The sequence below is a fragment of the Mesoplodon bidens genome, assembly GCF_964165515.1.
Source record: "Mesoplodon bidens genome assembly, chromosome: 4".
NCBI lineage: Eukaryota > Metazoa > Chordata > Mammalia > Artiodactyla > Ziphiidae > Mesoplodon > Mesoplodon bidens.
Window position 1 is genome coordinate 158099603 of NC_138160.1, and position 21861 is coordinate 158121463.

Below are 21861 nucleotides of genomic sequence, written 5' to 3' on the forward strand. Positions count from 1 at the left end.
ATGATAATAATAATAAAAGAATATGAAAACATCCATCCTTCTCTAATTTAGCATTTTTCTTCTCTCATTTGTTCACAGTGAAGAGGTGAATGGGAAGACGTCTAGTATATATCAGAGTTCCTGTGTGCCAGGCACTCTGCCAGGCGCATCCTAAACACAGTCATTACAACAACCCTCCGAAGTGGACGTTGGCATACCCATGTTACTAAAGAGGAAACTGCGGCTCATGCAAGTGAGATGACTTGCCCACGTAGCCACTGAGTTCTAGAACCAGCATTCAAACCCAGGTCTGTCAGATTGCATAGTAAAACTGAGTTCGGGTTGTGGAGTCTTAGAATGCGTTCATGATTATCGCCCAAGTGAGAGTTGAATCCCCTCTGAGAACCAAATCCGCCTGCAACTGCTCGGATCACAGAGCCGAGGAGCTTGCCAGCATTTCCAGGAGGAAGCCAGGCCTATGTGGCAGTTGCTATGACGACTAGTTTTCTTATAATTATAGAACATGGTGGTGACACGAAAAACCACACAGTCACTTTGTTAGGACCTGTCTTCCTCTGACAGGTCCAGGAGCTTAAACATCATCATTTTTTTTTAATCCCGTTTAAAATAATCACACATTGCAGCAGCAGAGGCCCAGAGAGTAAGACAGTCAGGAGATTAATCCTCCCACTGTGTGAGGAGACCATGAGACAAGCCACATGACAAGCCATGAGGAAAATGGCATGTCTTCCTTGGGAAATGTTTGCTTCTCTCTTCTCTTTTGGATCAATGCATTTAGGACTTGGCCAAACAGTGTATTTAAAGAGAAAAAAGAAGAGAGCCAAAGCAAAATTGGCCTAATGCTTGGCAAGTAACAGGGATAGGCAGCAAAATTTTAGTATTCTAGCAACCACTTTTCAGTTTAGTTTAAGTTAGCCAATTACCCATATGTACAGGGTTTCCTGCTTTGGAAGCTGATAGAGACAAAAGAACACACACATACACACATACTCTCATACACATACCATAGACATACATACCCCTCTGGTCCAGAAAAGCCTGCCTCTTGCCACTTATTGGCTGCATGACCTTGAATACCTTAATTAAACTCTCTGACCCTTGGTTTCCTCATCTGGCTATCAAAAATAATGCCTACTTCAAGAGTTAAAGATAAAATAGAAAATGACTAGCAAACTACCCAGCACATAATAGGAGCTCAGTGAAATGAAGTTATTGTTATTAATTAATTACAAATAATAATTTTTTAAATCTTGTTTTACTTTCCACAAACATCTTCCTTTCATTACCCCAACATGGGTTGTGAGAAATCTTTATGAAGCCCTACCTTCTGCACTACTTTCAGCAATCCAGCCAGGTAGCAGGAGAACTCTAGTTGAAGCCAATGTGGCATCTCAGAGCAGTGGTGGGTGCAGGCAAAGGCTGGGACATTCTCCAGATGAGAAACTGACTTGGGGAATCAAGGACAGGTTTCTGGAGGAGGTGAGCTGGTCCACAAGGTGGAAAACGTGGGCTGGCAATAGAGCCAGAGGAAACTGCACGGGCAAAGACCTGGAGGGGTGAAAGGGCATGGTGGTTTTACAGAGCCATGAGAGGCCTGGAGCTCTGAGGACACTGGAATGGTGGAGGGACTTAGCAGCAAGGACCACCTTTGCAAAAGCCTGCAATATCACGCAAAAACCTCACATTGTTGCCTGTCGGAGTGGGGAGCCATCAGAGATTTCTCAAGCAGGATCTGATGATCGTTCTGACTACATAACAGGTAGAAAGGGGAAGGTGGGATGAAGCTGGAAGGTCAAAAGCTGGCCCGGCAGGAATGGTGGGCGAGGAGGAGCTACTGAGCCAGGGCAATGTCAGTCGAGACAGAGGGCCTAGTGAGATGGAGCCAGGTGTGGCTTCCCACTGAGACCCACTCTGGGTGGAAACATTCCGTCTAGCCGGATGACCAACTCCCCAGCAATGAAACTATCACATAACGACAAGAGGCAGCTCACATTGATCAAGCTACCATGGGGCTTATAGCATCTCATTTTGTCCTCAGGCCAGGCCTATGATGTAGACAGCATTATCCCATTTTACAGATTGGGAAGCACAGGTTCGGAGAGATGCAGTGACTTGCTTTAGTTCATACACACCCACAGTGTCAAACCCCCGGCCCATGTATTTCCCCTTTTCCATAGTGCCCTTCACACGAGTGTGCTGGTAAACCCTCCTGGGCTGAGAAAAGGGGGTGATGCATGATTTACAGTGTTTGCTCATTTCCATGGTGTCAATACTCCCACCATGGTTGGCTACAAATTTCCAACAGTTTAACAAGCAGCGTGCAAACTTTTAATAAGCCAACTCCTACAGAGTCCCATAGGAAATAAGAATATTCACTAAACTCAAGAAGTCATCTACACTAAACTTATAAACAAGTGACTTGCTTTATTACAGCATTTATTTGCCAACGTTTGAGTCAATGAGAATGAGAACCTGGCAATAAAAGCAGCCCAGTCGTTAGGCTGTGGAGTGGTCACTGAATCTCCCAGAGTCCCCCATCCAAACCCTGAGCACATTCCTCCTGAGATAGCACCACGGCTGTTTTCTCTCCCAGGGAAAGGTTTGTTAAAAAAAATTAAACCACATTTGCTTTTCAGTTCTCAATAATATATGTTTTTGAAGGTCACTCTAATGGTACCATTCCATGAGGCCAGGAGAAAGCACCCAGCCATAAACATAGGCCTACATCTTTATTCTGATTTTTGATAAAACCCTAGCCAGAAGTGCAATAATAAACATCAAATACTATTGCAGATTTTCTCCGCCAAGCACTCACATGTAAATTCTTTCCGTTCCAGCTGATGACTCTGCTCCTAAGCCAGCAGGCAGTGTTTTTAATAACTTACCTTAAATGTTCCTCAAAAGTTAAAAAAAAAAGAGGGCAATAAAAACCAAGATAACGGATAATAAAGTAAAATCGCTTATCCCCATTTGCTGCTGTCAGCAAATATTAGAATCCCACCAATGGAGGGCAGCCCCTGGGGTTTTGATGAAAAATTGGTAGAAGCAAATGGCAAAGCTATAAATGAGGTCTCACCTCCCAGGGAATGTGACATCAAGAAGAGGACATTTATGAGAATGTGTCATCAGCAAGAAGCTTAGAAGCAAAGATAGAGCCCCGATTTTAAATAAAGATATTGAAAAGGAGGCAGCCAGAGCTCTGGTATTTATCAATGTGTCATTTTCCATCAGCCAGATATTTTTGTTTGCTCATTAACCTGTTTATTTAGTCATTAAAGACATCATTTGGTGCCTAGTGTGGGCCGGCACTGGCTAGGTTCTTGGGGAGCAAAGATAAAGAAGACACCATCCCAGCCTCAAGTCAGTAGGAGACACAGCAGGTAATGTTGATGCCAACGCTGTAGAACTGGAGGGTTATATAGCAGGTGCAGAATCCCGAGGAGGAAGGACAGACTGCGCAAGGGCTGGCAGGCAAAAAGCCCTCACAGGCCAGAGCCATCTGAGTTGGGTGCTGAGGGATGAATAATGATGCCCAATTTGCCCAGTGATGGAGGTGGGAAAGGCATTCCAGTGGGAAGGGACAGCACGACCAAGACAAGGAGGCGTACGAAGTATGGTGTCACGAGGAAAGGACCAAGGCTTCGAGCAGGTCAGGGAGAAGGCAGGTGAGCGACGGAAGCTACGGCCGGGTGAGAGGATGGCAGTGTCTTTGCAGGATATGCACGTTAGAAAGAGTCCTCCTCTGGGGAGGTGAGAAGAACGGGCAGGAGGGGGCTGAGAAAGGAGGCAGAGGGACCCAGAAGGAGGAAGGGCCAGGAGATGATGGGTGAGGACAGAGACCAGAGAAGGAAGCACAGTTACCAGAGACGCTCAGGAAGCAGAGGGGCCTGGAGTCTGCCGGCTGTTAGATGGAGCCCTCTCCCCACACCCCGCCGGGGAGGCTGATTCTGGTGTTTTGCCATGTCTTTCCCAGGTTGGAGTTAGAAGGAATGTGAGCAGAGTTGAGGCCTGAGACAGAGTGCAAACACCCCCATCCCCTGGCTGGGTGGAAGAGAAAGAGAAGGAAAGAAACATCTGGCAGGGAGACTGGTCCAGAAGCATCCCCCGGGAGCTATTCACTGGTCGTCAGGCTCCCTTCCACTGGCGGCAGCTTCCCTAACCTCTTACACCCGGCCATGGCCCCCTGCTTAGGACCTGCGAGGACATCCCAGCTCCACGGCCTCCTGGGCGTGGAACTTGGGAACATTCCCAGCCTCTCTGAGCCTGTTTCCCTCACCTGCAAGTGGGGCGACCGTCTCGCCAGCCCCGTTTGTTGGGATCACTCAGTGGGATACCTTACACAAAGCGCCAGTCACAGGTCAGGTCACGAGCAGAGCAGAAGCCCAAACAGTTGAGTGGATCAGTGACTGGATGGAAGACTGAAACATCCGCACCTATCATATTAGGCCTGAAGCCTCAACTGGATTTTTGTTTATTTTTCTTTTGTTGGTTTGTTGTTGTCGTTTGTTTTTAATAATAGCCCACAGACACCAGCTCCTTAAAAACTGCTAATCTCGGGGCTTCCCTGGTGGCGCAGTGGTTGAGAGTCTGCCTGCCGATGCAGACGACATGCGTTCGAGCCCCGGTCTGGGAAGATCCCACGTGCCACGGAGCGGCTGGGCCCGTGAGCCACGGCCGCCGAGCCTGCGCATCCGGAGCCTGTGCTCCGCAACGGGAGAGGCCACAACAGTGAGAGGCCCGCGTACCGCAAAAAAAAAAAAAAAAAAAAAATTGCTAACCTCTCACTTCTAGTTCTCCCCAACCAGCTTTATTTTAACACGTCCATTTGCTTGACGGGAATGGTGGGTTCTGGTCCCTTTACACTAATGCATCCCTCCCATTCTGGATTCTCCCCACTGACTGTGCTCAGGGTCTGGTCTGTAGGCATCCCCAGGATCTTTCCCCATGCGCCCGGACACCCTCTAATCTGAGCTAATCCAGGCCATAGCCACCAGAGTCAGATTTCCTGAACCCAGACTCAGCATGTTATTGGGGATGAATACTGAGGCGGTACCAAAAGGCTGGGGCTCAAGTTGCAGCACACATGACACCCACTCTATGCCAGGCCCTCTTCTGGGAACTAGGAACACAGGAGTGGGCCAGTGTGACCCTACCCTCCAGGGACCAGAGGCTGGAGGGGGCTGAAGATGCCAGAGTAGCCAGTTACAGTACAGCAGCATTCGAGAACCCCGTATGATCTGCAGAGCCCAGAGGAGGCACCAAACCCAGCTCAGAGGATCAAGGGAGGCATCCCAGAGGAAGTGACCATACAGGGACAGTATTCCAAGAAATTGGCCAGAACACTCTTGTCTAATCCACACCTTTGCAAGCTCCTCCAGAGCAAGGATTTTGTCTTGCATATCCGTGTGTCTCCCAGCAACAGGCATCCAGCCCAGCCCAGAGCAAATTTGATCAAGACAAAGAAGAAAGGGGAGAAAGGGCAGGAAGGGATGAAGTCAGGCAGGCCACAGTTTGGCAAGGACAGTGGCAAGGTGGCATCAGGTGTAGCACAGAGGGTGGGATGTGGAGCCCTAGGGCTGGGTTCTTATTTTGTTCTCACACGTCCTCGCTGCGTGGCCTTGTCAGACAATTCACTTCTTTGAGCCTCAGTTTCCTCGTCCATAAAATGGGGATAAGAATAATGGTAACAAGTACACAGGGTTGTTGTTAGCCTAAAAAGTGGATGTAAAGGCATTTTTAACAGGTACTAGGATTATTCATTTTATAATGGATGTGTTGAGAAGTAGCCTACCAAAAAATATTGCCTACACTCCCCAGGAGGCAAAGAGATAGCTCCCTAGGTCACTGTAGAGAGACAGAAGCCACCCATGGATCCTGACATTGAACTGGCTACACTTAGAACAGTTCCTCCAGGTTTTCCCAGCCATATTTCCAGGGAGAAAAATCCAAGAAAGGGAGGACCAGGTCTGTCTCAACCAACACACAAAATTCAGCTAATTAGGTCGCAAGCTAAGAACCCAGGCTGAAGCAAGGGGATCTGAACAGGAAGAGAATAAAATGATCATTCATTGAGAGCTAGAGTGCGCCAAGGACTTCACACTTTGTGCTATTGTGTCCTGGTTTACTGGTGAGGAATCAGGCGCTCAGAGAGGTGAAGGGACTTTCCCAAGGTCATGAAGCTAAGAGGTGACAGGGGTGTGACCCAAGTTGCCAAGTGAATCTAGCCCCAAAGTGCAGGTGCCAAGCTCTCATCAGCTTGGCACAAACAGCCTCCAAATGCAAGACTCAGTTCCTTCTCACAGGTGAGCCTGGGGACAATCAGGTCTGATGGCATGGCCGGATGCACCAGCTCCTTCGATAGCATAATCAGCCTTAGAAGAACCTCCAGCTCCCAGGACTAAGAAAGAAGGAGGGGCTTCTCTCTGCATGCCCCCATCTTCTCAAAGAAGCCTGATGAACGGCCTCTCAAGTCTGTGGCCCTTGGCAATGACTGCAAGAGCCTTCATGTTAAAAAAGGTTCCAGGCGATTCTTTCAATCTTTCTTAGTTCGTCTCTCCCTCCCTGCTCTCTCCTCTCATACTCTCTCATAGAGAATTGTTATGAGCTGATCTCCCCAGGTCAAATTTGAGATGTGAACTCACAAGCTGTTCCACCTCCATGAAGATATTGGAATGAGGGAGGGAGGCATCTTTGCCATCCCCATGGTTACTTCTGCCACGGGCAATATCCTGGAGGGGCAGCCCGGCCACTGTTTACCAGCATTATGCTCTCTAAGATAAACTGGGAATTCTCTGACTTCCAGCCCCTGTGGTCTAGCTGAAATTTCCATTCTGAGCTCCAGACCCGTTACATCCAAGTGTGGCCAGACTGCCTCTGCCCCACCCCTCCCATGGTCCCCAGGCACCTCCCACTCAATGCGTCTCCCACTGCCCGGTCCCCCACCACTACCCAGTGGACAGCATCCCCCCGCCGTCTCAGTCAGCCAAGCCAAACACGGAGGAGCCCCTGATGCCCCTTTCTCCAACCAGGAACAATTCCACCTTCATAACAGCCCAGCTGAACCCCCGAGTCCCACTGTAGCTGACAGCTCAGACCCTCACACTCTTCTTTTTTTTTTTTTAACATTTTTATTGGCGTATAACTGCTTTACAATGGTGTGTTAGTTTCTGCTGTATAACAAAGTGAATCAGCTATACTTATACATATATCCCCATATCCCCTCCCTCTTGGGTCTCCCTCCCTCCAACCCTCCCTATACTACCCCTCCAGGCGGTCACAAAGCACCAAGCTGATCTCCCTGTGCTATGCGGCTGCTTCCCACTAGCTATCTATTTTACGTTTGGTAGTGTATTTATGTCCATGCCACTCTCTCACTTCGTCCCAGCTTCCCCTTCCCCACCCACGTCCTCAAGTCTATTCTCTAGTAGGTCTGCGTCTTTATTTCCGCCTCAGACTCTTCTTAATGGCCAGCAGCACAACCTCCTCCCTAGGGTGCTGCATCCACCTTCACCCCAGCAGATGCATCCTCCACGCGGCCCAGGTGTAGCACTCTTTAAGGAAGTGAAAAGCCAGGCTAATAAATGCTCACAGCTCTACAAGAGCAAACAATTTTGCTCCATTTCTCCCATTTTGTTCCAAGCGGCAGGGCCCTCCGCCCACACCTGACAGTCGGTGCTGACAAAGGGCTGCCCCCAAACCCCAACGTCCTTTCTTCCCACCCCCCAGGGCCAACTGAGTCAAGCTGCGTGGGGTGCTTCCTCAGGCCCTGGACCCTGACAAGCCACTCATTTTCTCTTAGCTGACTCGCTTCTGTTCTAACCCATAGTTACCTACAGCAGGCGGCATAGGTGAACAGAAAGGCGGGGGGCCATCTCTCAGCACTGGCCCTGCCACTTGCTAGTGGGTGAGCAGGTCATGTCTCTGCTCTGAGCCATAGTTCCCCTTGAAAAAAACAGGGGATTATATCAGCTTCTCAGGGACTCGTGGGCATCAAATATGATAAAATTGCCACATCACCAAAAGTTGCCAACAAAGAGGAAAAAAAAAAAAAACAATGACAACATCGTCCAACACCACGGCTGATAACACAGCCACAAACGACATTTTGAGACGTTTCCTTCCATGTCCTTTTTCCTCTGTATACTTGTGGTGTTTTTCATAGTTCCAACCATAGAAAACATACAATTTTAATCTCCGCTTTTTTCACTCAGCTTCCTCTATGAAGTATTTGCCCAAATTATTGCATGTTTTCATAACCATCATTTTAAATGATTGCTAAATAAGGAATAATTCCATCAAAAACTGTAACACTCTATTTGGTAAAAAGAGCAAATTTTTTAAATATTCTAATTTTTTTCTGATTATTGTAACAATTCATGCTCATGTAAAATTGAGAAAGTAAAAGAAAGATGAAAATATCTCGTAAAGCCCATAATTCAGAGTAAACTAAATAACTCTCCCACCAAAAGTGATTCCTAAGAAACTGTTGAAACAGCCCATCCTATGCATGTGGTCTTACATATGGAATCATGAGAAAGCTGCTGAAAATCCAACATTGTTTCCAATGCTTCGATTTTACAAATAACACTGCAGTAAACATTTTTTGTGCATGAATCTGGGCATACTTCTGATGATCTCTGCTGCCAGGAGGACAGGTCAGCTTTATTCCCTGGCCTGATGTCCATACATTATGCACCAAGATACTCCCACCCTCCCCTCACAACTACCTGCTGGTTCTTGCAGATACCTGCATGCAGTTCAGGCCAGGTCAGCGTTCACTGGGCCCATGCTGTGTGCCAGACACTAAAGCTACAGCCAAAAATAAAAGCAATTCCTGCCCTCAAAGAGGGGGGTCAACATCCAGGGAAGTCCCACATTCTGGGGGGATGTACACAGAGGTGCCATATTCCCTCCCAGGCTCACACACCCAGCTGCTCTGATACATGTAGCAGGGAGAAAGATAGGGACAGAAATGGACCAATATGTTTATGCCTGTATAATACATACTCCAACCAAGTATGCATTATACAAATACATACAGACAACCAACCAACAGCTGTTTTCACTTCCAAAGCCCTCAGCCACAGTTGATACAAAATAGTTACTATTAATCATGCACTTATCATGTATAGATCCAAGTGCTTTGCATGTATTCTATATTCCATTCTCACAGTAACCTTCTATTATCGTCATTTGATAAATGAGGTTTATTGACTAGCTTGTGGCCACATGGCTGCTATGAGGTGGAAACAGGGCTCAAACCCAGCCAGACTGCTTCAGTATCCATCCACAGAACCACTTATTCTACTGCCTCCATGGCTGATATTGCCTCCTAAGTATCTTTTAGGCCTCTCTCCACTCACCTTCCTTTGCTAAGCCACTATTGTTTTTTTACTTGCAGTAACCCAGCAGTCTCCCCACCCTCCCTCTATTACTCATGTAAAAGCCAGCATGCTTTTTCCAAAAACCCAGTTTAATCATATCCTTCTTCTTCTTGAAGTCCTTTGGGGTTTCTTTCATGCATCTAGCCTAAAATAATAATTCCTCCATACAGCCTACCATGCCTGGGACTGTCTGCCCTCTGCCCAGTTTTCATACCTCATCTCTGTCTGGTCCCCACACCCCTCCTAGAGCTGAGATTCACTGCCCTTTTTCCTATTCAACGTTTGGTTCAACTTCCCTCCAGCCTCAGGGCCTTTGCACAAGCTGTGCTCTCCTTAGCCATCTAAGTGACTTCCCCAGGGTACTTCCCTGAGCTTCCTCCATACATCCTCACAGAGCAGCCTTCATGACTCCTTCACACAATTCATCACAGTGATATGTATTCATCAGTTCTCCTAGTGACCCGGCCACCAATAAATAGAAAATCAACCATTCGGTTTTTACCACTAAGAAGTCAACTTGTCTCTCCCTTTGTCTTTTTTGTATTTGTTGCAATCAACCAATGTCTAAAATTTGAGTTTCTTTATACATTTCTATCACATTTCCTGAAGATTGTGATGGAAAGGCAGAGAGACAGGGACAGGAGGAAAAAGAAGAAATGAGACACATTTATCAATTATCAAATTGAACATTTCAGAGTAGGAGAGAGGATAACTTGTCCTCAAGAGGCAGAGCTTTAGTTATTTGATCAGACTCAGTGACCCACACCCAGTCTTTCTGTTACACCATCAAGACACTGACCGTAAATTCAGCGATTTTCGGCACCCGGAACTTCCCTTTGTTCTTCTGTTCGGGCTGATATTCCGTTCTTGTCTTCACAATCACCTGAAATGTTCAACCAGTGTTAGCATGCATAGAGACTTGAAAGACTTTTCTGTTCCTTTTTTTTAGTAACTAGAATTTACTGTGTATTGCATAAAGATCAGAAAATAAAGAGCCTCCCACTCAAACAAACACAAGAAAATAGAAAATTCAAATTACCCATAATACTTTCCAATTCCAGCAGACAGCCATAGGTGAGAATTTTGGTCTCACCTTTCCAGTTTTTATATGCATATATATGCACATATTCTGCATATGTATTTGCTATTTATGCAAATATATACTTTTATGAAACGGATTCATACTTCATTTTATCACACAACACTCTACTAACATTTTCTCCATGTAGAAAAGTATATGATTTCATTTTGCCTTTTGATATAGTTTAATATTTCATTGTATGTATATACCACAATTAATCTAACCAGTCTTGATGGTTGAACACGTAGGTTGTTTCCACAGTTCAGGGTATATAAACAAGTTATGATGAACATCTTGTAACAAAACTTTTGCACATATACTTAATTCCAATTTCATTTAGGGACTTCCACAAAGAAAAACATAAAGGTCTATTGAATCTATTGTATCATCTTATTTTTCTGAAGTCTGAATATTTTGCAGAGGTGGTTAATATCTTTTCAAGATAAGCTGTCAACCTGCCAAGACATTTATGGAACTCCATCCCACTGTGTAGGCAAAGTGGAAGAAAAAAGAAACTTGACATATAATCAATAACTATTGCCAAGTGTCACAGTGTCATGGGTAACACAGAAGCTGTCTGAGTCTTGAGGCCTCAGCTGTAAAATATGGACAATAATCCTAATCATAACCCGTAGTTAACAAGGCTGTTTTGAGGGTTGAATGAGATGATAGTGGGTAATACTTTTGGAATAGTTTATTATGTGCCAGAGCTAGATCAAGCCCTCCATATACTTTATCTACATACCACTGCTATTTCTATTCTCCTGAAAGGAAAACTGAAGCACAGAGCTGTCAAGTCACTGGTCCAAGGTCACACAGCTCAAAGGAAGCAATCTTCTAACTATGATCATTCTTCTCATTAGTGCTTAAATTAACCAAATTTTCACTGAAAACTTTCACCAAGTTTTCCTAGAGACAATAATCAAGTGTATGTACTCCTGCAAGAATCCTATGAAGAATTTTCTTTAAGGTCTGTGAGGCATACCTTGGAGAAAATATAGCTCAAAAAGGAAAGGATGGGGAGGAACTACTATTATTGAACATCTACGGTGTGGCACTTAAATATGTTAGTTAAGGAGGATCTGGGTCCCAGCTCATCTAGAACATCACTCCTTCCCTGACATTTAGAACTCATTTGCAAATGTAAATTCTGTTGCTGTGCTCCACCCCCTTTGGATTCTGCTCCTCCAAATATTAAAAAGTGAGCCCTGGCTTCCTTAAAGAAATGGTACAGCTAAACAAGGATGAGGGTTTTGTGGGGGAGTGGGGTGGGGAATGTTCTTTTTATTTTTTTCTATCTCCTGTTCCAAAGAATAGGAAAGCAGAAGCTTCTTTGCCACAAGTAATAAAAATATCCCTCATGCTTTGCAAATTTACTATACAGCAGACACTGAGCGCTTGACATGAACTATCTCACTTAATTCTGTACTGTGGGGCAAATACTGATACTGTCAATATTGTAGGGAGATGAAACATTGTGCTTTGGGTTTGAATCTGGCTCAAGTACTATGCCTTCTGTGTCTTCGTTTTCTCATCTATTAAATGGGAAAATAACCATCACTACCTGTTTGGGTTGTTAGGAGGCTTAAATGAGTTAATATAAGTTAAGCACTCAGACTGTTCATTCAATAACAATGTTTTTTTGAACACTGACTCTGAGTGCTGCCAAATGTTCTTCCAATAGATGTCTGAGGCAGATATGGAATCGGGCCTCACTTGCACCTGTCAGCCTGCAGGTCCTCCCTATCCAGCCCTTTGAGAGCAAGGCAAGGATTTCTCAAGAAAAATACCGTTCAAGCATGGTCTGAAAAAAAAGGTTTCAAGGGTGAATAGAAGTTTGCTGGGTGAACAAGACAAGATACTTTATGCAAAGTGCACCACATGGTCAAATAAACAAAAGTGTAAAATAGCATGTAATCTACACATTTGGCTGTTTTGGTGTCATGTGAACTTCAATGTGTTAGTGAGAGTTAAGTGCTAATACAAATGTAAGAGTAAATGCCAAGGCATGGTTCACAGGCTAAGTGTTTCTATTAGAAACTCACAACGTTCTGGGAAGGGCCAAATGAAATGATGTATGTGCAGGTGTTTTGTGAACTTAAAATATATTCTACAAATTGTAATGATTAAAAATATTTGGAATATCACTAGATCAACTGACAGGCTATGAAGTATATTGAAAATTTAGGTGTCTGATCATTTCTCTGAATCCGCATTTTTAGAAATATTCACAAACTGGGAATTATAGTTTCTTCTCCCAATCACCCATGTTGTGTGTGTGTATATATCTAACGTCTGTATGTATATATAAAAATATATTATAATACATCTCAACGTCTATTTCTAAGATAGTGAATTTCCTGGTCAGTGTGCCATGTGACCTATAAGCCTTAGGGCAATAACTGCTTTTGCCTTTTATGATAGACAGCATTCTAAGATGGTCTCCAAGCTTCCCACCCCTGTGTACATGCACTGTATAATCTCCTCCCTCAAGAGTGAGGACAGGACCTGTGAATATGATGGCATAGTCACTCCCATGAGTATGCTATGCAAACTCGGTCACAGCAGACTGGAGAGAGATTCTCCTGCTGGCCTTGAAGAAGTAAGTCAACATGTTGTGAGAGGGCCATGCAGCTAGTACCTGAGGGTGGACTCTAGGAGTTGAAAATGACCCCAATCAACAGCCAGGTCACTCAAGAAAATGGGGACTTCAGTCCTACCACCACAAGTAACTGAATTCTGCCAACAACCTGAATGAGCTTGGAAAAGGACCCCAAGAACCAGATGAGAATGCAGCCTAGCTGACAGCTTGATTTCAGACCCATGAGACCCCCGAGCACAGAACCCATCTAAACTGTGCCTGAACTTCTGACCTATACAAACTGTGAGATAATAAACTTGTGCTGTTTTGAGCCACTAAAGCTTTGATAATTTGTTACATAGCAACAGAAAACTAATATGCCTTCCCACATTGCCAAGCCCATCTTAACCATCTCTTAGCTTGAGTCCTTCATTTCTAGATCCTTAGCCATCAGACTGGTCTCAAACATAACACATCAAGTGTTAAGAAGCACTTAGCTTCTTAGATCTTAGCTTCTTCTTAAGCTTCTTAGTCTTTCCCTCTGCCCCTTTATTTTTATAAACACCTTTCCCAAAACTTCTCAAGAAGCCCTAAACCATTTATATCATTCCATGTAAATTTTCAAGACCTCATGCAGAGGCCAACATGTTGAGATAGGAGACAAAACTAAACAAATATTACTATTGGAATGAGACAATGAATAACCATTACAGCCAATATCATTATAATTGTCATAATAAATATTTTGTGGTTGCTTCTCTAACATCCATTTCCTTCTTCAATCAAACCCCCCCTGCCGCCTGATATTGCTTTCAAGAACTCACCCCTGTCCCATGTGGCAGCCATGTGGTTTGGTGGAACTGATGCCTTTCTTGATGGCAAGGATGGACCCTAATTAGGTTAAACCAATCAGAGCCTATTATTCTATTGATCACAAAATTTGATTGGCTCAGAGATGGGCATATTACCTAAATTGAATCAAAGAGATATGAGGCAATACAGACTGGGAACTTGGGGGAAGACACCTCCTTGCTCTTTATGAGTGTTCCCTAAAGAACATGTTCTTCCCCTGGATGGTGTGGTGAGGACTTTCTGAAACAGCTGAAGCAATTGTTGCTACTATGGGGAGGAGCCAAGATGAGGTCAAAGGCAGCATACAAAAGAGGGCAGAGCCAAGAGGACCCCGGAGAAGAGAAGATGAGCCCTGATGACACCCTGCCCTCTGGATCACACCTTGCCTGAAACCAGACACATGCTGTACCCTGCAGTCATGGGGGCGGGGAGGGGAGCAAATATATACTTTTTGAACCTTAATCCAATTTAGATTGGGTTTTCTAGTACTTGAGGTGAAAAGCTTTCTATCTGATAGAAATGTGTTCCAAGAAAAAATGAATTGAAAATCTATTCGAATTTAGTAAGATGGTCAAGTACTAAATAAGTATAACAAAACCAATAGATTTCTCGGCACCAGCAAAAAATCACCTCAAAATATTATGAATCCACCAAAAGATACACACAACAATGTTCATAGCCACTTGTTTCATAATAGCACAGAACTGAGAATAACCCAAATGTCTATTAACAGGAGAATGGATAAATTGTGGTTTATTCATAAGATGGAATGTTACACAGCAATGCTACATAGACATGGGTGACTCTCACAGACTTTATATTGAACTAAAGAAATCTGATGCAAAAAAAGTATTTTTTATGTCCCGTGTGATTTCATTTATATCAAGTTCAATATATAAAAAGTAATGTATATATTACCTGAATAAATATATATATTTAATATACCATTTACCATTTGCAGGAATGATGTTGAGTTTAAGCAGAGTTGGGGTCATAGCCCTCCTTCAAATCCATATACTACTTTGCCCTGAACCCCTATGAGATGTTGCTTATGCCCTGAGTGAGTTTCTAATGAAAACACTTCTTTTGGCTTCAGAACACTTCTCAAACCACTGAGTTCAAACTAGGCCAACAGACAGGTTGACTGACCCTGTGTCAGTCCTCAGTCATCTGCTCCTCTCTTTAGCTATACCATATTTTCTCCAAAAGCAACCCAGGTAATATTTTACCTTTGCCCCTAAGGAAGTGTTAGCTCATTAGAACCCCTTCTCCATGACAAAAGCAGGTCTTTGCCCATTTGCCTGGAACAAATGGGCAGTCTGCTGGCCTCATCTTCTTCGACCTCTCAGTAATATTCTTTGACTACTCATTCCTCCTTAAAAGTCCTCCTCCCGGAGCCACGGTCTTCTCCCTGCTCACTGACCAGCCCTCCTCAGGCTCCTCCTCAGGTTCCTCCCGCTCTGCTTGACTTCTCACTGTTAGAATCTCTCAGGGCTAGGTCATGGGCATGCTTCCTTCCTACAAGTCCCTTCTGAGTGTTCTTACTCCCATCATTTCCAAGTCCATCTTTATTCCCATAACTCTCAAATTTACATCTCCAATTCAGACCCCACCCAGCACTCAGATTACCCTACTGGACATTTGCCCTTGGATAGACACACATAAATTTACCACATCCACAGCAAAGCACTTGGGTTCCCTGACCCACCTTCCCCAACCATCTTGCCCTCAACATTCTCTTCGCCGTGTAATCACCAGCTAAGAAAATAGCAGCATGACATGTCATTGTTTATGTCAAGTCATATACAGGAATCTCTCATAATCCGTCCCTTCCCTTCAGTCTCCAAATCCACTCCAATCACCAGTTCCTGCTTCCTCAAAAATTTCTCTCAAATAAACCCATTTGTCCAGTTACACTGCCAACACCCTAATCCACAGCATCATCCTCTCTCCGCGAACTTTTGCTCTGACAGCTTCCTTGTTTCCATCCTTGCCTCCCCAAACCCAAACAAAAAGAGATTTCTAGACCAAGAGAGCATCATAAACCAGCAAACATTCAGAAGACATCCAGGAGGCTGGACCTGGGAAAACCACAAAGAGGTAGTTTTGAGTGGCCAGGGAACAGAGCAGGTGAAGTGAGCGATAAACAGAGGCTGTGAATGCCATGCCTAGCATCTTGAAGACGAACTTGAGAATAGTGAGGAACTGAGGAAGGATTATAAACCAGAGAATGGCTCTCCAGGTGTGCATTACAGGTAGAGGAGAAGCCTCTGGCACAGTGAAGATACACTGGAGAGATGTAGAGAGCAGGGAAAACCAGCCCTACAGTTACTGGAATCAACCAGGTATTGGGCATGTCATGAAGTGTGGTGTGCTGCTCCCATGGACTGGAGCCAGAAACAATTCCCTTCTATAAAAAGAGATATAGTGGGCTTCCCTGGTGGCGCAGTGGTTGAGAGTCCGCCTGCCGATGCAGGGGACACGGGTTCATGTCCCGGTCCGGGAAGATCCCACATGCCGCGGAGCGGCTGGGCCCGTGGGCCATGGCCGCTGAGCCTGAGCGTCCAGAGCCTGTGCTCCACAACGGGAGAGGCCACAACAGTGAGAGGCCCGCGTACAGCAAAAAAAAAAAAAAAAAAAAGAGAGAGAGATAGTAACAGTCACTTTTTTTAGTACTATGAAGGGGAAAGCATAAGAAATGTTAGCCAATCATTATGAATTGTACCTTGGAGGAATCAGCTTGCATATGCAAAGAAAGAGACAGAAGAGAAAATAAATTTTCAAAGAAAGGCTCTATTTTCTGCAGTTGAAAAAAAAAATGGAGCAAAACAGAGCCCTGAGCTCCTTGATTAATAACAGAAATGGGAGGAAAAAGTGGAGAGAGGGGAGGAAAAACGTTTTTCTACTCTTGTTATTATTAAAAGTGGGGTTTTATAGACACTTGGGAGAGTGAAACTCCAGGTTTTCAAATATCATTGTGGATATGGGCAAAGAAATACATTTGTTTTCTTTTCATATCAATACATCAGTCCCCATTGTTCGGTCAGCAGCTGATATGAAGAACATAATTTAACATAATTGGCATTGTGAAAATGGGATAAATTATTCATCTGAAAGGACCCCTCATCTGGATATATTCCCCCTTTGCTGGCAAGGCCAGATAATACATGGTGGTTCAGATGGTGCAAAGTACAGATCATAAAAATTTAAAATACTACTTCCCAGAATTATCAATAATGAAGAGGTTCCCACATGGAGAGGTCCCAGGATTGGCAGGAACAATAAATAAAAGTGCAGAAGTGCTGACAAGGAGCATGATTGTATTTTTATGACTTGCTGGACTTGCACAGGCCAAAAATAGACCTAAGCTGTATCCTTTGGCTCATTCCTGCAGCAAAGAGAGAAGTTTGGAGCAGTACAATGAAAGGCTAGCCCCTGAGCACCTCTTGTGCACCAGACACTGACCTACAGGTCCTACTGATGTGTCCTCAGTTAGTTCACAAAAACCCCCTCTCCGATCCTCACATCTCTCCTTTAAGATCATTATTATTCCCATTTTTCAGATGAGGAAATTTAGCCTCAGAGACTTTAGTCACTTACCTGTGATCAAATGACTGGTAAGTGGTTGAGCTGGTATCCAAACTCAAAAACATGTTGCTTTTTTCTACCATTTTTTAAGGTACCCACTGTGTGCCTGGCACTGTACCAAAAGCTTTACATCCTATATCTCAGTAAATCCTCTCAATCACTCTGAGGTAGGACTGATTATTCCCATTTTATAGGAACCTGAGTCTCAGGGAGCAGAAATGACTTCACAACCTCACATAACAACTAAGAGGCAGAGTCAAGGCTTGAACCTGAGCTTCTGGCTCAGATCAAGGGCCACTAGTAAGGTCATCATTCAAAACTCGTAACAATCAAACTCTGATCCTATGGCACCTGATGCTCCATAAATGCTATTAACTGAATGAACAAATGAATGAATCCTTCATCTAAAGAGACAAGGTGAAGTCACCCCAATGGGGCCTGAGTACATAGTTGGGAACCTTCTCCCATTTACTGCCTCACTCCTCAACCCACACTCCATCTCTTTGGGTTGGAGTCTTTCCCTGGACCCTTGAAGTTTGGTAGTGGGCCCAGAACACAAGGTAAAATGTCAGTGCTCAGAGTACATTAGTGGCAGTGTTGTCCAATCCCACCCATTCACCGATGGGGACATGGAAGCCCAGAAAGGGGAAGGGATTTGCTGCAGGTCACATAACAAGGCAGTGTCAGAAGTAGGACTCTAGTATGGACATGCTGACTCCTAGTCCAGGGCTCTTTCTGTGGAACTGAGTCTCTTTTACTTGCTGGGCCTTTGATTTCTCAGGGCAGAATGGAAGGCTGGCCAGTACGGCCTCAAATGGATGGGCTAGCCCAATAAGTCTATGACTCTCCAACTCTCAGGCAAGACATAGAATTGGGCAAGGTGAGCGACTCTTCATTGGCTCCTACAGGGACGGCCAGCTCCTGCTCTGAGCAGAGGCTAGCTGCCTGGGCCGGAGTCACTACAGCAAGGCCGGCCCACAGCTCTGCCACCCAGGCCTGTCCCCTATAGGGCAAGGCCCAGCCCACCTCTCTGCTCAAGCCTTCCTACAGCCTGGGGCCAGACCCGTGCACTTCAGGAAAGACAATCCTGATTCTGGGACTGAACTGATGATGATGGTTGTTGGTTTATCCAACAACCTTGCATTAAGCAGTTACTCTCTGCCGGGCACTGTGATAAACATTCGACATGCATTTTCTCATTTTACCCTTTAAACAATTCTTAGAGGAAGATATTCCTGTCCTCGTTTTAACAACGAGAAAACAGAGAGACATAGTGGTTAGTAAACTGGCCCAGGGTCACACAGCGAGTAGGTGGTGGAATTAGGATTCAAATTCAAACTGCATTGCTATAATGCATGTGCATCTATACAGGCCTCCCTCTACATGCAGGGGCACTAGCTTGTTCCACAGTGGTCTCTCCGTGTGTGAACGTGAGCAAGTAAGTAAGTCACTTCAGCTCTCTGAGACTGTTTCACCATCTGTGAGATAGAGGTGATTTTTTAAAAATAGAAAATTTGATATATGCTCATGGTAAAAAAAATGCATGAAAATTGTAGAATAAAGTTTTCAAATGGAACCCAACCACTCCATCCATACTCTAACCATCTAATGGTTTCTTGTGTGTCTTTTCAAGACTATTTTACGAATTATAAGAATGAAATATACACACGTGTTTCCACAAATGGGATCACTCTATACCACACTCTTTAAAGTTGTTTTAACAGAGCAATGTGTCTGTTGCTTTTTCCAAATTAGCGCAAACACAAGCAAATCTGTCCCATCCTCATAACAATTGCTTACTCTTCCACATCCATGCACCAGCGTTTATCCAACCACTCCAATCTCATGGAACATTCCAATTGTTCTTTATATGTATGTATATATATATATATATATATATATATATATATATATATATATATATATATATGCCTTTGCATACTTGAAAAATATACCCATAGAATAAATTCCTGCCAGTAGCAAGCATACCAATTAAATAGGATATACAGTTTAAATTTATAAACAATATCCAAATACCCTCTAAAACCATTGCATCCAATTTTAAAACCAACCGGAGTGCAATGAGAAGATCTGCTTTCCCCCAGTGTTAGCAACACTAGGCACTATTACTTTTTTTTTGCCAATCAGAAAGGTAAAAATTTATGTTTCATTAAAATTATATTTTCAAATTATAAATAATTTTTAATCTGCTTATGGGTCATTTTTTGTCTATTTGCTGGAATCACCTAGTCAGAGCCTTTGCCCAATTTAGGGTGATTTATAATCTTGTGAGTCTCTGAAGAGCAGAACAAGGGGGCTCAATGAGCCTGGAATCGGCAGAGGTGTGCATTCTATGCTCCCCAGGGAAAGGCTGACAGTTCTCTGATTCTGTGTATCAGGGAGAAAAAGAAACCCTCTAGTGAAGCCATGGGGAGAGAAAGAAACCCTCTAGTGAAGCCATGAGAATGACCAAGAAGGCATGGAGGATTCAGTGACAGGAGAAGCATCTCCTTTGCCCAACATCCTTCCAGATCCGTCCCATCGGACCCCTGCATCCCCGCTGTTGAAACCCCATCCTTCTCAGCATGTCTCACATTTACAGTCATCCTCCAAAAATGTCACCTTCAGGAGACATATTCCAAATATCCAGTGAAAGAAAGGAAACTCTATCAATGAGCACCATCTTTGTGCCATTAGACAATTTTCACTTTTTTTTTTCCTCACAGTAACCCGGTTAGGTAGCTATTATGTTCATTTTACAGAAGAAAAAAAAAAAAAAAAGAAGCCCAGAGATGCCAAGCAACTTGCCTAAAGCCACACAGCACATAATTAGTTTAGCTGAGAGTTGAATCCAAGTCGCTAAGACAACCAAGCGCATGCGGTCTATCACACAAACTGAAGGGTGTTAAACATCAATAATTGATCTTTTAATGTCTGCGTTCCTTTCCTCCCACAAGCAGGTGAGCCAACGTCCGCTAGGATGTGTAAAGACTTAGTAACCAGTAGAAAGGAAAGGTACCTTTGTCTAGAGCCTGGCAGCTGGCCTGATGAATACACAGTTCATCTGGGGCTTTGCCAAGGTGGGGTTGTGCCGGTCTGTGGCTTGCTTTCCGCAGACCAGCCATCCCTTAGCTGGCATTTCCCAGCACTCTTGGGTGCAGATCTTGGCTGCACTGTTTTCTTTTGGTGTGTCCTAGGACAGCATTCCCCTTCTCTGAGCCTGTTTTGCATGGTTACAACCTCACAGAGGAGTTGTGGGGACATCTGGGTTATCGTGGTCACTTAGATAAACCAAAGGCACGTCCTGGAATTTGGTATCTACAGACTGATGTTCCAGCTTCTCAAGAGCTTGCTCCCATGGCCTAGAGAGAGCCACCAGACTGCCTAGATTCAAATGGAAAAATTAAGCCCAGCCTTACCCTAGGCAAGGGGCAGGGGGTCTCATTCAGCCACCATTTCCTGCTGCCCACCATAGGCCAGGACTAAGGCTACAAAGATGAGACAGAGCCAGGACCCTCAGGCCTAGTAGGAAAAGCTCCTCAGTGCTGACCCAGCACCAAGTCTCCATCAATCCATCCACCGCCCCATTTCTGCTGGCACCGTCCTAGTACCCACCACCACCATCCCCTTCATGAGCACAGCAGTAACCCTCTAGCTGATCTCCTACCCCCCACTCTTTTCTTCCACCATACATGGCCAGGGCTGGGGGGTTGGTGGTACTGCAGGAAACCAGGTAGCCTCTGTTTGGGGGACTTTTCTCTGGTGCTGCCTCATTTGGAAGATGGATTGGAGAAAAGAGGAAGAAGAGACCAGGAGACAAGCATGAGTCCCTTGGCCCTAGGGTGGCCCACTGCAGCCAGAGGAATCTTCCTAAAATAGAAATCTGATCCTGTTACTCTCCTCTTTAAGCCAGCCTCTTCAGAAAAATGCATGGGGCCCCTCATGAACTGGTGCCCACCCCACGTCATCTCCCAAGTCTCTCCCCCTCCCTCAGCTGACCCAGCCAAACCGACCTCTGGACTGTTCCTCCCATTCCCTCAGTGCCTGTCCACATGCTGGTCCCTCTGCCTCCTACTCCCCTTACCAACCCATCCTCCATCTCTCAGTCAGGGCTCCTTCCTCAGAAGGACCTCCCCTGACCATCCTGCCATCATTACTTATTTATTTATTTATTTATTTATTTTTTTGTGATACGCGGGCCTCTCACTGTTGTGGCCTCACCCATTGCGGAGCACAGGCTCCGGACACGCAGGCTCAGCAGCCATGGCTCACGGGCCCAGCCGCTCCGCGGCATGTTGGATCTTCCAGACCGGGGCACGAACCTGTGTCCCCTGCATCGGCAGGCGGACTCTCAACCACTGCGCCACCAGGGAAGC

The 21861-nt window shown here is 44.8% G+C and overlaps 1 protein-coding gene across 1 annotated transcript in view; it reads right to left on the bottom strand.

Annotated features, from left to right (window-relative positions):
• Positions 1 to 21861, bottom strand: part of NSG2 (neuronal vesicle trafficking associated 2) — a gene marked incomplete at its 3' end in the record, with an annotated part of 56268 nt that overhangs the window by 29708 nt on the left and 4699 nt on the right. The window contains exon 2 of the mRNA XM_081232890.1: positions 10183 to 10266. Within this exon, the coding sequence (XP_081089016.1) occupies positions 10183 to 10266 (84 nt within the window). The remainder of the gene's footprint in view (positions 1 to 10182; positions 10267 to 21861) is intronic.